Here is a 16,405-nt window from a genome sequence, read left to right on the forward strand (position 1 = left end):
ATAATTACAATATCTTTTTGATTAATGATCTTTAGTATTTTTTCTGAAATTGTATATTTTCCTCTCTACGAAATAGTGTAATTTTAAATATTGATTATTATAAAGAATAATTATTATTAAAAACTTATATCTTTTTTATTTCTTAATACTTCCTGCATTTAATACAATAGTTATACTTAATCCAATTACATAAAGTTCTAAAATTTATTTAGGATAACGATCATCTTTCAAATACATCTAGGAATAAGAATATACTGTTCCTTCCGTAAACTTTGATTCAAATTTCAAATAAATATGGCGTTTTGCGTGATTACCAAAGATGCTAGAAGTAGGGACGCGGTTGTACATGACCGTGGCTTGTGACGATCGTATGTGGTTTGGTTAGAATTAAGATCAAGTGTTTCCATATTTAAAGTGATAATTGTTATTGCCTTAGTTTCGAGAACGAGATGGAACGTACAAGTACTTAAGTTTATATTTTATATATGCTTTTTTCTATTCACTACCATAATTTTATTTCATGTACGTACGTTTAAAGACTAACTGTTCGATAATATTTACAGGAAAGAAATATCGTGAACGAGTACCAATTAATGAAGAAAAGTTAGCGAAACATTATAAAGGCGGAGGAATCGATTTAAGGGCGACCTCAACTAATATAAAAAATAAAGTAATAAGAAAGAAATTAAAAAAAAGAGAGAATACTTTTAATAATACAATAAAGGATACTGCGCGCACTGAATTATTTTTGACAGAAGGTTATGGTTGCTTAGAGGCTGAACCTGGGGAAGTAACAGTGCAATATAAACAAAAGCAAATTGCAGACAATGTGGATATAACTTCTGCAGCTAAGCGTTTTACACTAGATTTAGCGTTTGGCCCATATTACATAAAATATACAAGAAATGGTAGACACTTAGTATTAGGTGGGAGGAGAGGCCATGTAGCGGCTTTAGATTGGGTCACAAAAAATTTAGCCTGTGAAATGAATGTAATGGAATCGGTACATGATGTATCATGGCTTCATATAGAAACAATGTTTGCTGTAGCGCAAAAAGAATGGGTGTTTATATATGACAACCAAGGAATTGAACTCCATTGTTTGAAACAATTGAACAGAATTAATAAATTAGAATTTTTACCTTATCATTTTTTGCTTGCCAGTGGATCTAACGATGGTTACTTGTCATGGTTGGATGTTTCTATAGGCAAATTTGTAGCATCTTTTAATTCCAAATTAGGGAAGATTGCAGTAAGCTTGAGTATATATAATTGACACTTTTCTGTAGGGATACTATGTGATATTAAAACTGCTTATTTTTTAGGTAATGACACAAAATCCTGCTAATGCTGTGCTTTGTGTGGGTGATTGCAAGGGAGTAGTTTCAATGTGGTCTCCAAACAGTAGGAATCCTTTGGCAAAAATGTTGTGCCATACTCAAAAAATATCTGCCTGTGCAATTCATCCTTATGGAACTTACATGGCAACTAGTTGTCCGAACAGATTCATAAAAATATGGGACATTAGACAGTTAGCAGGTCCCGTGCATGATTATCGCGTACGCTCTCCTATTTACCATTTATCTTATAGTCAGACTGGCCAAGTAGCAATGGCAATGGGAAATGTTATTGAAGTTCATCGGTAAATATTATGCGATAATTTATATCTATATGATAATAAGAATGATATTATGCATTTTTATAGCTTGTCGTTTTTATAGATTATCGAGCGATGGAATGAAACCTTATTTACGCCACAGAACCAAGACGTCAGTGACAAGTATGCAATTTTGTCCATATGAAGACGTTTTAGGCGTTGGTACAATGAACGAAGTATCTTCTCTTCTAATACCTGGAAGTGGAGAACCTAACTTTGATGGTCTTGAATGTAATCCATTCCAAACTAAAATTCAGAGACGTGAAGCTGAAGTAAAAGCACTATTGGACAAGATTCAACCAGAACTAATATGTTTGGAACCGCTTGCTATAACAGAAGTAGATGTATCTACTCTTAAAGATAAAATAGAAGCTGAAAAGAAACTCTTGGTGAGTATTTAAAGAGTTAAATCATAAGAATTTCTTAGTAATCATATAAATAATTATTTATATATTTTTGTAGTATCTCAAACCAAAGAATATAGATTTCAAACCTCGTAGAACGAAAGCTAAAGGAAAAGGGGGAACAGCTAAAGTGATTAAGACTAAGAAAATTCTAAAAGAATTGAGTCGAAAGGTAAGCGATTTTTTTGTATATGTATATTAGAATGCTAGGAATTATTTCTTTCAGGAAACTATCGATATACTTCGCCAAGCAGACATACGACCAGATACCAAGGAAGCAGGACCTCAGAAGGATTATGGAATACTAAATAGATTTTTACCAAAACCTAATAGAAGAACAAGTAAATAATACAACGTTGTTCAAGCTATTAGAAAAAATGATAGACGCACAACGTTTTTTGTTTTATATTATTTTGTCGAATCACATACGGTCCATTTTGTTCCGTAGAGATAAACATCGCGACATTTCACAGACTTGGTTTCACGTTTGTATGAAGGTGCACTGTTGTAAAAAACACGTTTGCGAAAGAAAGGCACTTTTCGGACAACCTTTCGTATAATCTAAATAAAATCTTGTTAAAAGAAAATAAACTTTCTTAATTAATTGGTACTGAATTTATATGTATGTATAGATTGTTATACATAAAGAGTATAATTTATTTCTCATGTTTCTTCATCGATAGCATATGTATCAATACAAAGTAGTGTAAAATGCGGTGTAAATAAAATCAAGATAAATAATTGATTAGACATATGGTATTGAAGTATCAAGGTATTTAATAAAATAAGTAAGCATCCAATAGTTTAATTGTAACATATTCTATAATTTAATAACTGCTGTAACTACAACTAATTTTGGAAAAGAGTGCGAGTAAATTCGATATAGTCCAAGGCTCCTGTGATTGGTCGTTCCGTTTTTGGATCGACGTAAGGTTTCATACGAGCAACACAGTAATCAGCCATCTCCTTGGTAAGATTCTGAGCATATATGAAATATTGTTAATATACATCAAATAAATTGATAATTGTATATTTGGAAATTCTATACTTACAGCATATAATTCTTCTTTCGTAACATATGGCCGATCTGCCGCAGTAATAGCACGGAAAGCATTTTCGATTTCTTCGGAACTTTGTACATTCTCGGTTTCCTTGCTAATCATAAACGCCATGTATTCTTGTAACGATACGTAACCATCTCTATTCGGATCAACGATATCTGCAAAATAAACAAAAGGATAGCATATTACACTGTTTCAATATACAAACAAGAACTTTTACGGTTTTCATTAATTATCTAATTTATCTGCATTTAATGACATAATAAATATAAGTATAAAATATACCTAAAATATTTTCGAATTCTGGATCAGGCTGGCCTTCTTCTACCATTGGTAAATCGTAACCAAGGGCCCTCAAACATGATTTGAATTCCTGGTGATTTAGACGACCGCTCTTGTCCTTGTCAAAGTGTTTGAACATCATCGAGAACTCTTTGAGTGCGTCTTCAGAAACACCAGATTGGTTACGTGCTTGTATTTGTTGTTCCAAGTTGTGTTGCATGCGCATTCCCAGTTGATCCAATTGATCCCATTGTTGTGCCAAGCCTACGGTACTATGTTCCGTGTAACGATTGTCCAATATTAGATGTTCTTCCAAAATAGCTCCCAAGTCTTCGATCTTCTTTAGATCTTGACGACGAGCACGAACCTCTTGAGTCTTCCTCTTTGTCGCTTCCAATTGTTGTTCTAATGATCCTGATCCTTCCATCATAGACGTTCTTGTCTCCGCTAGCCACTGATGGAACGCATTAGCATGTTTAGCAAATTCTTTACGCAACTTGTCATTCTCTTCTTGCCGTTGAGCTTCTTTCGCAAGCTCCACGTCGCGTTCTTTAATTATCTTCTGTAAATTACGCCAGGTATCTTCTAATGCTTCCATTGTGAACCATGTGTACGGATTGGGGCCAACATTGAAGCTCTTGATTTGCCTGTCGAGGGCAGCTAAAGCTTCGAAGTCTGCTTCTGCCGAGGATAAACTCGCTTGGAATTGTGCATGTGCTTCTCTGAGGGCTCGAATTTCTTCGATACTGTTACATCGCACAGGGTCTGTTAAATCTTCTTCTGCGTTCTCAAACCACGAGTTGAAAGCAGAGGCTTTCTTAGCGAATGTCAAATACAATTCTTCGATTTGTCTGAACTGATCTTGCATTCTTAGCAAGCGTTGCTTTCTCGCGTCAGAATCGGCCAGGAGCTTCTGCCAGCGAGCGATAACATCCGCATGACGTTTTTGAATACTGGGCGTCTGATCATGACCAGAATCGACTAGCATTTCCTTCAAAGAAGTGATGTTCTGAATTCCTTCGTGTTCAAAGGCATGCAATCCAGCATCAAAGGTTTCCTGTTTAGTCAGCAGTGTCTGAACGGTAGACAAGTCTCGTCCGAATTCCTCTGAGCGTACGTGAGTTTCCTTGTCAGCGATCCAGGATTCAACTACATCTGCCTTCCACATAAACTGCAAATAAGCCGAATTATCATTAAGTCGTGTCTTCCTTCTAGCAGCAAGAGCACCAAGTTGCTCCAATTTGTTACGAAGTTGGGCACATCTTTGTCCTATAGCGTCCGCACGATGATTTCCAGCCTTGATCAAAGCTTCCCCTGCTTCGCAAATGTCTTTGCAACGTTCACCATGAGCTGCAAAGTCAGTTTCAAATGCGTCATGTTTTTTCAGTAAGCCCTGAACAGCAGCCATAGTGTCACCATAATCTTCGACCGATAGCAACTGTTGCTTTTCTGTGATCCAAGCTTCTTCCTCTTCTACTTTAGCTAAAAATTGTTGATAAGTTAGGGACTCATCCAGTTTCTGTCCTCTATTGGCTGCTAGCTGTTTTAATTCAGCCCACGCTTGGTTGAGCAGCTTTAGACGTTGCTCAATTTCGGGCACTCCCAAATTAGAAACGTCCATCAATTTCTCTCCTGCTTCTTGAACAGCTTGTATAGCAGGCTCATGACTACCTAACTCTGCCTCCAGTCTCTTGTGTTTCTTCTTCAAGTTTTGTACCCCAGTGAGATCACGGCCATAGTCGTCTGATCCAACTAGTAGCTTTTTCTCCTTGATCCAAGACTCTTCATCGGCGATGTCCCTGAAGAATTGATGCAAAGTGTTTGCTTCGTTCAATCTTGCCTGTCTATGAGCAGCGAGGTTACGAATTCTCTCATAACGCTCGTTTATACTCTGTCGTTTCTCTTGGATACCGGCTGCGTCAAATTGTCCACTTTCAATCAGCGAATCTGCTTGCGCATTCATGTCCTTGATCCTTTCCTCGTGTGCTTGAATGTCAGCCTCGACCAACTGGTGCTTTTTCATTAAATTTTGTACAGAAGCCAGATCTTTGCCAGCATCTTCGGACGTAAGCAAGCTTTCCACTTCACCAAGCCAGAAATCTAGATCTTTAACAGCAGCAATATATGTACGCTGTTTATTGGCTTCTTTCAGCTTCATCGACTTCTCCGTAGTCTTCTGTGTAAGATATTCCCATTGATCGGCAATTGACGCTAGCCTCTTTTGGACAGCGTCCTCAGAACCAGCACATTGGTGTTTCTCAATTAAATTACCTCCCATAGCTAATACAGATTGAATTCTGTCCGCATTCGCTGCCAATTCAGCCTCAAATGCTTGGTGTTTCTGATGTTTTGATTGAATATTAGCTGGATCCTTGTAGTTCTCCTCAGTAGCGAGCTGCAGTTTCTCAGCAATCCAATTTTCCATTTCATCGGCATCTCGGGAGAATTGTTGTAGAGTTTGAGACTCTCCTAACTTGGAACGTTTCTCAATAAGAGCATCCTTCAAATGCTTCCAGCGGTCCAGAACTTGGCAACGTCTATCGTCAATTGGTTTTGCAGCATAATGCTCGGCAGCGATTAACTGATCAGCCAGAGTCTGCAATGTAGCAATCTTCTCTTCGTGAGCATTGATAGCTTTGTCAAAGTCTTCGTGTTTCTTAATGAGGGCCTCTACGTTGTCACTACTATCAACGGTGTCTGCACTGCTTAAGAAAGCTTCTCGGGCGCTCATCCAGTTCTCAGCTTGCTCGCAATCTCTGCAGAACAATTGTAGCTCCAAGTTTTGATCTAGCTGCATACGTCGTTGGATCCAAGCTTTCTCTAATTCTTGGCGTGCTTCAGCCATAGATTCGAGTTTTTCTTGAATCTCGACACTGGCGTAGTGACTGGATTGTAAAAGCTGTTGACCGAAAAGTTCGAATGCCTGGAAAGTACCTGCTCTGGCGTCGATCTCCATGCGATGTTCCTATAACATAAACAAAATTAGGGTCACATAGATTCACGTATACTACTTTAACAGCCTCGGTATAAATTCACACGCATATTTTGCACGTATCTCAATCCACTCGACAATAGAGACTACGATAAGCGGAAAAGGCAGCGATTACACTATAAGAAGCGTTGATAGTACTCCATAAGTGTTAATAAGGCGGTGTCTTCATTACTAAAACATCGATTTGCCAATCTGTTCTTTTCTCATAAAACAGAGATTTAGAAACAACAGAAAAAATATACCAAAAGTGATTAATTATAAAGAACGTATTCAGAGACAAAGTCGCACAGTTTTGCTCCATGCTCTCTTAAACTCTTCAGTACCTCTGGAAGTATGCCGTATCGTGCGTCTATTTCTGCTCTGTGATTCTATAATTCATGAATGACTCGTGAACGACCGTGTGAGCATTGAACCATTTCAATATCAATAACTTTTTAATTGATCAACTCACCTGGTGTCGTTCTAGGAGAGCTTCCGCACCGGTCACATCTGAAGCCAGCTCCTCTGACGCGACTAAACCCATCATCGAGTTGATCCAAGCCATCAGGTCTCTGTAGTCACTAAGGAAACGTTGCAGATCGTAAGAATCCAGCAACTTCTCCTTCCTACTATTAGCTTTTGCCGTCAGTTGAGTCCATTCTTCGTTGATCTCTTTCTGCTTGGCGTAGGTCTGTTCAGCAGTTTCAGGATGTGATTGCATCAAGCGATTAGCCGTTTCATCCAGCTGTTTGATTTTATCTCCCAAGGCAGCCAAATCTCTTTCCAGGCCCTCGTGCTTGCGCTGCAAAGCCTGAACGCTCCGTAAATCTTTTCCAAGATCGTCGTTGTTCAGTGCAGCATCCTTCTCTCGAATCCAGTCCTTGGTCTCATCGACATCACGATGGAATCGTTGAACCTCGTGAGCGGAACCAAGTTGATTAGCACGTTCCGCGGTGAGAGTTTGCAAGCTGGTCCATTTTTCGTTTAGATCCTGTATCTGCGTTTGAATCTTCAGAGCAGCTTCTGTCTGCCCAAGACTCATTAACTGTACGGCAATCTCGTTCATTTCAGCTAACCGAACCTCGTTGGCCTTCAAGTCTGCCTGGAAGTCATCGAACTTCTTCTGCATTACCTCCACCTGTTCTAGATCCTCGCCAACGTCCTGAACTTGAGCGTGATTCTCTTTATCCTTAATCCAAGTGGCCAATTCTGCAGCTTCTCTGACAAGTACATAAGCCTTGGCTGTTTCATTGAGTTTATTTTGCCTTTCGCGCGCAAGTCTCAAAAGATCATCATACTGAGCCTCTATCTGAGCTTGCCTGGCAGCTATGGAACTTTGTTCTCTGGCAAGATTCTGTTGAGAAGCGCTTAATCCCGCCTCGGGTTCTACCCTCTTTACATAGGCAGCTGGAACAAAACCTTGACGATCATTTACTTCAACCTTCCACCAATCTTTGTTATTAGAATTCAACAGAGTCAAGGTGTCGCCCTTCTTCATGGAAACTTCTCTTGGCGACTTCTCTGTATAGTCATAGAGAGCCACCACACACTCTTTGCCAGTAATATCAATAGTAGGAGTTTCCTGTTGACGACAAGAAGCCGCCTGGTCTCTAAGAGCAGCTATGGTACTTGCAAATGCCTCCAGATCACTGACCAATGCCTCGTGTTTCTTTAAAAGAGCCTCAGAACTATCTTCGTCTTTTCCATAGTCAGCATTCATAACTATGGGTCGTTTCTCCTTCATCCAAGATTCAGCTTCATTAGCATCAGCAAAGTACTGATGTGCCTGAAGGGAGTCATCCAGGTCATTCTTACGTTGTCTGGCTTTCTCTTTCAGTTGTCCCCAATGCTCATCCAATGCAGCCAAACGTTGGCTAATTTCCTCTGCGGCGAAGTGGCTCTCTTGCAACATTGACGCACCTGCTTGACAAACAGCAGCTACACGTGGTTCGTGATTATTTATTTCTGCTAAAACAGCTTGATGCTTCTTCTGTAGATTTTGCACACCAATGAGATCGCGTCCACGGTTGGTGGACGCTGCAACTGGTTCTTTTTCGCGGATCCAAGCCTCCTCGTCCTCTATATCTCTGAATAGCTGTTGTACCTGCAGTGAGTCGAGAAGTCGTTGTTTACGAATGCTCATGGGCTGTTGAAGTGCAGCATATCGTGCTTGTAGCTGTTCCTGCTTAGCCTTGATATTGTCTGCGTCAAAATGTCCTGATTTCACAAATTGATCCGCAGCTTGGGCAATGCTATCGATTCTATCCGAATGGGACGTGACGTCGGCTTCCAAAAGAGCATGCTTCTTTTGAAGATTTTGCACACTGGTTAGATCTTTGCCATAATCTTCGGACATCAGTTGTCCTTCTACTTCTGACAGCCATAACTCAATATCCTCGACGGTACGATTGAATTGTTGCTGTTGGGAGGCTTCTTGCAGCTTAGCACCTTTCTTTTCACTGGCATGAGTAAGACTTTCCCACAGCGACATGATTTCATCGGTACGAGTACGAATTCTATCACTGGCATAGTGACCACTCTCGATTAATTCTTGACCAGTAGCTACCATCTCTTCCATACGAGTTCTGTTGGCGTTTAATTCTTGCTCAAAGTTCTGATGTTTCTGTACTTTTCCATTTAAGTTAGTGGGATCCAAGTAGCTATCGTCAGTGGCAAATTTGAGTTTCTCGTTTACCCAACCCTTCGTCTCATCGCAGTCGCGTTCGAATTGCTGTAGTTTGTACGCGTCCTCTAAACGGCGTCTTCTTTGAGCCGATTTTTCAAGAAGAATGGCACGTCTTTCTAACAGAAGTTGACGTCTTTGTGCCACGTCGTCAGCTGCGTAATGTTCTCCTTCTATCAACTTGCCGGCAAAGTCGTCCAATATCTTGACCTTTTCCTCCTGAGCTGCCAAGGACTTGTCGAAATCTTCGTGCTTCTTAATAAGAGCTTCTACGCTGTCAAGGGAATCACCCAGGTCTTCGTTCGCTAAAAATGCTTCCTGCTTAGCCATCCATGCATCCGCTTGTTCCGTATCACGGTAGAACAGCTGCAAGTCCATGCATTGTTCGTACAAAATTTTTCGCTTTTCCCAAAGACTCAAAAGCGACTGCTTATCTTCGGCGAGAGAATTCAATTTTCTGGTTACTTCTTCTGCAGCATAATGTTTCTTTTCCAGTAGTTTGTTGCCAGCCAAAGTAGTCGCATCGAAGCTATCGGCTCTAGCATCGATTTCTCCCTTGTGCTCCTGATGTCTTTCAACAAGAGCTTCTGCACCAGCAACGTCTTTAGCTAGTTCGTCTGCCGATATAATCGCGCGCATGTCGTTCATCCAAGAAACCAAGTCTCTATAATCAGCCAAAAATCTATGCAAATAGTACGATTCATCGAGCTTCAGACGACGTTCTTTTGCTTTCGCCGTTAAGCTCTCCCACGACTGCAGGATCTCTGCGCGTTTAGCTTGAATCTGTTTAGAATGATCTGCTTGATGAATGGCTGCAAGTCGATCTGCCTCTGCCCCCAATGTATAAACTTTATCCTCTAAAGCCGCCAAATCACGTTCTATGCCCTCATGCTTTCTTTGTAAGGTTTGTACGCTTGCAAGGTCGCGTCCAAAATCATCTGAAGATAGAACAACATCCTTTTCTGCGATCCAGGCCATTGTTTCATCGGCATCACGGTTAAATCTTTGAATTTCGTGTGCACCGAAAAGTTTCTCTTGTCTCAAAACAGCAAGCTGCTTCAATCTTTGCCAGGATTCGTTGAGTTCCTCCTTCCTACGTAGGATAGTATCACGTTCAGGATGCCCATCCAAAAGAAGTTTATCCGCCAGTTCGTTTACTTCTGTTACTCTGTATTCTTGGCTAGCCATATCCTTTTGGAATTCGTCAAATTTCCTTTGGAGTACTTCAACGTGTTCCAAGTCGTGACCAAATTCGTCCGTTGTTACAAATGCTTCCTTGTCATGAATCCAGAACATTACTTCGTCACAGTGTCGAATAAATTGTACAAGTACTAGGGCTTGCTGTAATTTAAGACCCTTGTCTGCCAATCTAGAGAGCAGCAACACCCATAACTGATGAAGATCCACTGCAAGATAAATTTGATTGTTAATTTCAAGCTATAAAATGATAACATAAACTCAATATCAATGGAAACTTACTTAATCTCTTACTAATAACATCGCTTGCAAAATGGTGTTGAGCTATCATCTCCGATCCGGTATTATCTAATGATACTATAGCATTAGAATGAGCTGCAACTTCCGCTTCGAAAGCTTGATGTTTCTGTATCTTTGCCTGAAGGTTGGTAGGATCTTTGTAGCTTTCATCCGAAGCAGCTTGCAATTTTTCAAAAATCCATCCTTCGAGTTCGTCCGCATCTCGCTTAAAATACTAGAAACGAACGAATATCGTTACCAACGTGAACAATAAAAATTGAACAACAAAATAAAACAACAATGAAAAATATACTTGAAAGCGACGGGAGTCCTCAAGTTTATCTCTCTTGTTCCTAGCTTCTGCCTTGAAATTCGCATATCGACTGAGAACTTGCTCTCTCCGTTCTTGAATGTCCTCAGGATTTTCCAAGATTTTCACTTCCTTTGGCGTAATCTGATCCATTTCGAACAATGCTTTTCGTTTGACGTTCTGTAGACAATTCTCTACCGTCCAAAATGGCCACAGGGTGTGGTGAGGTTGACTGACATAGTGAAATCAATAATTAAAGCTTCAACAATGCGTTCGTCTTTTGACATCGATTCACAATTACGAATTTGGACCATCGTTTGCATAATATACAATGTAAAAACAATATAAAAGTGATACGTACCTCGCACAATCCTTCCAAATGTATATATACCGTTGACAAGTGACGTTCTCCAAGGTTCGATATTAACTGGAATCATCTACGTGCGTAGATGTAGCGGTGAAATACTTTCTCTTAAAGCTAGGTCGCTGGTTGGTCGACCAATAATACGTGGAACCAATGAAAGCTTCTCTTTAGGCACGTATCTTATCAATTGCCAGCAATCACCTTTATATATAACTATTACGTCACCGAAGCGTAATCATTCTAACAAGCAGTTTCTAAACACCAATGAGAAAGTCACAATCTCACAGTTTAATTTTATCTTATCTTGTCTTCACTTCGATGATAAATTGATTTTAAGAAACTCACTTGTTTCATTATTTATTCTATGATTGTATTTAATTTTATTTCAAAAATAAAAATTTGATTTGATTTTAAATATAACGATACGTATAATTAATCTTTCTTTCCTAGGGAGAAGGGTATAAAAGATATCAAAATTATGATACGGTAATCTTTTATTAAATTTCACCTACAAACAACGAATCACAGAACGTTACATTACAGTTCCTTATGTCAATCCATCGTGTCGTCGTATTATTTTACAGGTAAATAATTATAGATTTATCCCTATTACAGTAAAGTCTTATTTGTTAAAATATCTTGTAGCGTAGTCAATCGTTATGTATATGTAAATTTAATTTACCTAAAAATAGGATTTTTTTGTTGCAATGTCCATTCATTGTTTATAAGTGGATGTTATGTATAGAAGTGGTACTATTTATAGGTACTTGCTTTTTTGTCCATTGTACTCTGATGTATTTCATTTCATTCTCTCTCTCTCTCTTTCTCTCTCTTTCTCTCTCTCTCTCTCTCTCTCTCTTTCTCTCTCTCTCTCTCTCACTCCCTCTCTTTCATTATATCCATCTTATCTTTTTTTATTGTATTTTTTAAGTATATTTTTCATCTGATACGTGTATGCAAAGTGCGATATGAAAAAAGTCTTCGTGTACCAAAAACGGTTCTCAATTTTTTTTGTTTTATCTTTTTTCTTTCATTGCTATTATTATCATTATTATTATTATGTTTCTCTTGACAAAAGTTACAAAACTCTATGCTGACAAAGGGGGGATGATATACAGGGTTAAAGGTTTTCTTTAAGTACCCGGACAAAGTCGATTGTATTACAAATACAAATTGCTAGAATTTTTTTCTTTAATATGTTTTCTTTGTTAGAAGGCAACACGTCTTTGTTAATTACAAGAAGGCAATTCGCTTTGTATCATCTGGTATGTCTGGCGTCCCAAGACATTTCTTCTTGATTCGAATAAACCGCGCGTATTAATTATTTTTATGTTCATTGTTCTTTTTCCATCGTTTAACCTTTTTAAGTGGCAAAAAAATGCAAGGGACCGTTTACAGGCATTATTGGCAGCACTTGATCGTTTTTTTTTTTTTTATCTATTATTTACTGTATTACCGTTTTCCTCTCCGAAATGTTTGGAGATGTGATCGTCAAGAAGAACAACTTGTAGCGAGAGGTAACACCTTAGAGGTATGTCGCGTTCGTATCTCTCGTGTTCTACCTGTCTCTCCTGTTTCTCGTTTTCTTTTGTTTCCTTTCATTTATCCACGATTGCGAAGATTAACCAGCGTAATGTTCTTCTAAGTATGCTCTCAACGAATTTTTATGTACAAAACTTATTTCTATAGGATACGCTTGCACTCGCACGTCACGTCCGTTGTCAGGGGCGGGCTGCTGCTCAATAAATTAATTTTCTCTCTAACTTATCATGTTTCGAACGCTCTGCCCCGTATATCAAGAAGAAGGCTATTATACTCTAAACGTTTAGAAAAGTACGATATCTCTGATTCTAGCTGAGCATGAAAATCACGCGGATGTGCGTTTTTTTCCCTTGCGGGCCACGTAATCGAATCGCTGACCGTGCAAATTCATTCATTATCGTTTGATCCTAATGTGAAGAACTTATAAAAAAAACGTGCAACACAAAAGAAAAACGATAATGCTTCCATAGTGATTGCTTTTTTTATATACATATACATATACGTATACATATACACACACACACACGTATATATATGTGTGTGTGTATATATATATACACGCACACACACACATATAAGATATACAAGACACGAATAGAGACATCGTACGGATAGACGGTTATTTAAACTTCCTTCTACGCGGACGTGACAGAAGAATCTCATAGACACATTAACTCGCTCCATTTACTACATAACATACAATATATATTCATATAATATATATATAATATTCAATAATATATATACTAAAGGTGTATTTTTATATATACAGAGATATACGTCTGTTTCAATAATTTTTTTTATGAATTAATAACACTAGCTTGCTAAATAACATTCTTGGACCTCGTGTGTATAGCCAGCACCTTACATTGTTGAACCCTCAGCTCAAATAGAAGAGTCGCCCTTTTTTGCTTATATTTAAAAAAATATAGTGTGTGTAGAGTGTGTGTCTGTGTAGACGTGTAGTGTACAGATGTGTGTTTGTATATATGTGTACCTCTCCCTGAGCTCGCTCCGTAAAACTTTTTCAACATCTTTATCATTTCTGCACTCATATTTTTCTCCTTTCTGAATCTTTTCACAGCCCTCATTTCGTTTCGTTTTTTTTTTTTTCTTTTTTCTTCTTCTTTAAACTCTCCACGTTCGCGTGCGTGCACTTTATATAAGTTTCACTTCCCCTTTGCTTCCTTATGGTTCCCTTCGTCGACACGTTTGTAACAATTTCTGCTTCTTTTTCTTGTTCTAGGTAACATATATAATCGTCTAATATACAATAAATAATTTATCGCGCTCTTGAATGTACAACTGTTCGCCTATATCCCGTTTATACGTTAAGTAATAGATTCATCTTATTTTTCCCATTCTTCATTTACTCTCGATTAAAATACATTTAATAACACTTGTGCCGTAGCATCTTTAAGAACTAAATTTTGTACAAATTTGAACGAGCTCAACGTATACATATATATGTATAATATACATTTATATATATTAGACGTTGTAAAGCTTAGTACGATTACTATCGACGTACACCGTCAAAGAGTAACAAAAAAAAAAAGAAAGACCAAAGGAGGACGAAATTTACGATATACATATAATTGTATACGTATACCGTGGCAGCTGTCGCGTCGACAAAAACAAAACATTCATCCTCTTGCGGGTAGCGTTGGTGCGCATGCACATCCGCTATTCGCGAGTTAATATACATATCCTTATAGGTATATACTTATAATACAAGGAACAAACGAAGTCAGAGAGAGGGCATGCTTTAGATCGTCTGAGGGTTGTGCCAAGTGGGCACATTGTGGCAGGAAGAGCTGCTCGACGATGATAATGACAACGATAAGTTCTCGCGTAAGATCGCGGCACGAATACACGAATCACTCTTTTCCCGTACAGCTCGTCTCTCGTGCTGCTGTTCCCTCGAAGGACGAACCCTGTCTCACGCGCCGGTACAGTCAATTTCTATAATATCTTTCGGTACGTCCACAAACTGATAGACCAGCCTTTGTCCGTCAACTTTCGCCAGGATACCGCGCTGATAATAATAACGCAGAGCTCTGCCCATGGTTTCATAGTTCATGTCCGGTTTATTCTTGTGTAAACCCCATAGACGAGAAACCGCTTTGCTGTCCACCAGTTTGAAGACACCTCGCTCGCGATTCGTCCATTTGATGTATCGGGGGCAGTACTCTCGGTCCTGTAGCAATTTTAATAAAAATTCCCATAGATACGTCGTCGAACCTTCGCGAGATTTCCTCTTCACCGCAGCGCCATCCCCTTGACGCGGCTTTTTTAGTTTGTTCTTTTTCGACCGTGGGGGGAAACCTAATTCCAGCAGGTACAGGTCATCGGAAACTGAGCTGGTTGCTGCTTGAATCACGCTCGTTGGAACTCCACCGGGTCCCCGTGGTGGGCTAGGAGTGCAGGGGGTGGCAAATTGGGCTCCACTGGCGTACATCGAGTTTACGTAACTGCTATAGCTCTCAGACACTGCAAACAGAAGAAAAAATGTCATTAGATGCAGGAAGTTATCGATCGTCTCTTAATATAAATCGGTAACAATATTTTAATTGATTAATATTTTCATACGAATAATTAAACTGAAAGTTAACTGCGCAGTATAATATTTATCATATGTATATTTATTATTTATAATTATAAATGTGGTCATCGTTTACGTTTGCGCAATTTCCGTCAGATGGCACCGGCATAGCTGTTACCATTAGATGGCAATGTAGGTTGCCATCGAATTAATCAGAAATTGAATTCGGCCATTACACTTTTCGCTCGTGAAAGAAAGGATCGATCCATTTGTACGTAAAAAAAAAAAAAATGGAATTTTGTGCGACAGCTACTACTTTTTTAACATGCTCATCAGATACGCGTCACAGCATGGGCATATTATGGAATAAATGGATTTTAATCACGCTTGATTCATTTTTTTTAACTCGATCAACTATTTCAGTTTGCGAACATAAAAGTGCATTTATGTTCCTTGTTCAAAAAATTCCAAATAGTTATTGAATATTTTGATGTTTTTAAATGTCCAATATATACACTTATTCTCACGGTAACTTTAAAAAATACAGTTCTATTCGTAGTTCGAATATAGTTCGGATTTATGACTCATCAGGCAATAGTAGTTGCTCGTTTTCGTAGGCCACGAATTCTATTACATATTCGATTTGATTGTTCTATTCTACCGATCGTGGGCGGTCCTATTCCACTGATCACGGTCTAACGTGTTTAAAATCTTCACCAGCAGTCAATTCGTTGCGCGGCATCAATATTTTCGCAATGCGCCTCAAGTATACATCGTACTTAACCGTGCAATGAACTATTAATAGCTGTCCACGGAGCATCGTTGTCGGTGCTTTGCCGTTTCTGTCACCGGATGATTGATGCTTCGGGATGAGCTCTCTCGCGGCTTCGTCTCGATAACCTTTTTTTCTCTCAGGCGGTCACGATCGATCTCGATTCCGTGACTCGTAGCGCAGGAAACGTGCATACGCGCGACCCATCAAATCGGATACGCGATCTGCGGACGCTGGAAACATCGTTTACGCGCCCCGTTGTGGGGAGGTTAGTTACAGCTCTCGGTTGTACATAGTCGTGGGCGTAACGGCGACTAACGCGATGCACTTTTTCAGAC

At 39.1% G+C, this 16,405-nt stretch overlaps 3 protein-coding genes across 11 annotated transcripts in view; 1 reads left to right on the forward strand and 2 right to left on the reverse strand.

Annotated features, from left to right (window-relative positions):
- Positions 1-288: 288 nt before the first annotated feature.
- LOC122578012 (WD repeat-containing protein 46) lies at positions 289-2,861 on the forward strand. The gene is made up of 6 exons (XM_043749845.1): positions 289-462; positions 564-1,252; positions 1,326-1,642; positions 1,722-2,046; positions 2,120-2,233; positions 2,288-2,861. The coding sequence occupies exons 1-6, from the start codon at positions 450-452 to the stop codon at positions 2,408-2,410; spliced, it is 1,581 nt and encodes a 526-aa protein (XP_043605780.1). The 5' UTR covers positions 289-449; the 3' UTR covers positions 2,411-2,861.
- Positions 2,862-2,864: 3 nt separating this feature from the next.
- LOC122578011 (spectrin alpha chain) lies at positions 2,865-11,351 on the reverse strand. Of its 2 annotated transcripts, XM_043749843.1 has the most exons (8): positions 11,206-11,351; positions 10,848-11,076; positions 10,538-10,769; positions 6,848-10,464; positions 6,720-6,764; positions 3,408-6,369; positions 3,114-3,280; positions 2,865-3,039 (listed from the first exon to the last, which is right to left on the reverse strand). In XM_043749843.1, exons 2-8 carry the CDS (start codon positions 10,995-10,997, stop codon positions 2,911-2,913), a joined length of 7,302 nt encoding a protein of 2,433 aa, XP_043605778.1. In that variant the 5' UTR covers positions 10,998-11,076; positions 11,206-11,351; the 3' UTR covers positions 2,865-2,910. The 2 variants fall into 2 exon arrangements, with proteins under 2 accessions (XP_043605778.1, XP_043605779.1); XM_043749844.1 differs by lacking the exon at positions 6,720-6,764.
- Positions 11,352-11,684: 333 nt separating this feature from the next.
- LOC122565853 (ecdysone-induced protein 74EF) overlaps positions 11,685-16,405 on the reverse strand; it is a 146,558-nt gene continuing 141,837 nt past the window's right edge. For all 8 annotated transcript variants that reach the window (XM_043722274.1, XM_043722280.1, XM_043722278.1 and 5 more), the window contains one exon: positions 11,685-15,243. In XM_043722274.1, the coding sequence (XP_043578209.1) occupies positions 14,693-15,243 (551 nt within the window). In that variant the 3' untranslated portion in view covers positions 11,685-14,692. The remainder of the gene's footprint in view (positions 15,244-16,405) is intronic.

This window comes from Bombus pyrosoma, linkage group LG3 (genome assembly GCF_014825855.1).
Source record: "Bombus pyrosoma isolate SC7728 linkage group LG3, ASM1482585v1, whole genome shotgun sequence".
In the NCBI taxonomy this organism is placed as follows: domain Eukaryota; kingdom Metazoa; phylum Arthropoda; class Insecta; order Hymenoptera; family Apidae; genus Bombus; species Bombus pyrosoma.

Excerpts from the sequence above, each read along its gene's own strand:
- LOC122578012 (XM_043749845.1), top strand. Across the intron at positions 1,643-1,721 it reads AATGTTATTGAAGTTCATCG|ATTATCGAGCGATGGAATGA; the intron begins GTAAATATTATG and ends TCGTTTTTATAG. Across the intron at positions 2,234-2,287 it reads TAAAAGAATTGAGTCGAAAG|GAAACTATCGATATACTTCG; the intron begins GTAAGCGATTTT and ends TATTTCTTTCAG.
- LOC122578011 (XM_043749843.1), bottom strand. The coding sequence starts at position 10,997 with ATGGATCAGATTACGCCAAAGGAAGTGAAAATCTTGGAAAATCCTGAG. Across the intron at positions 6,765-6,847 it reads CTCTCCTAGAACGACACCAG|AATCACAGAGCAGAAATAGA; the intron begins GTGAGTTGATCA and ends CATGAATTATAG. Across the intron at positions 3,281-3,407 it reads AGAATTCGAAAATATTTTAG|ATATCGTTGATCCGAATAGA; the intron begins GTATATTTTATA and ends TTTATTTTGCAG.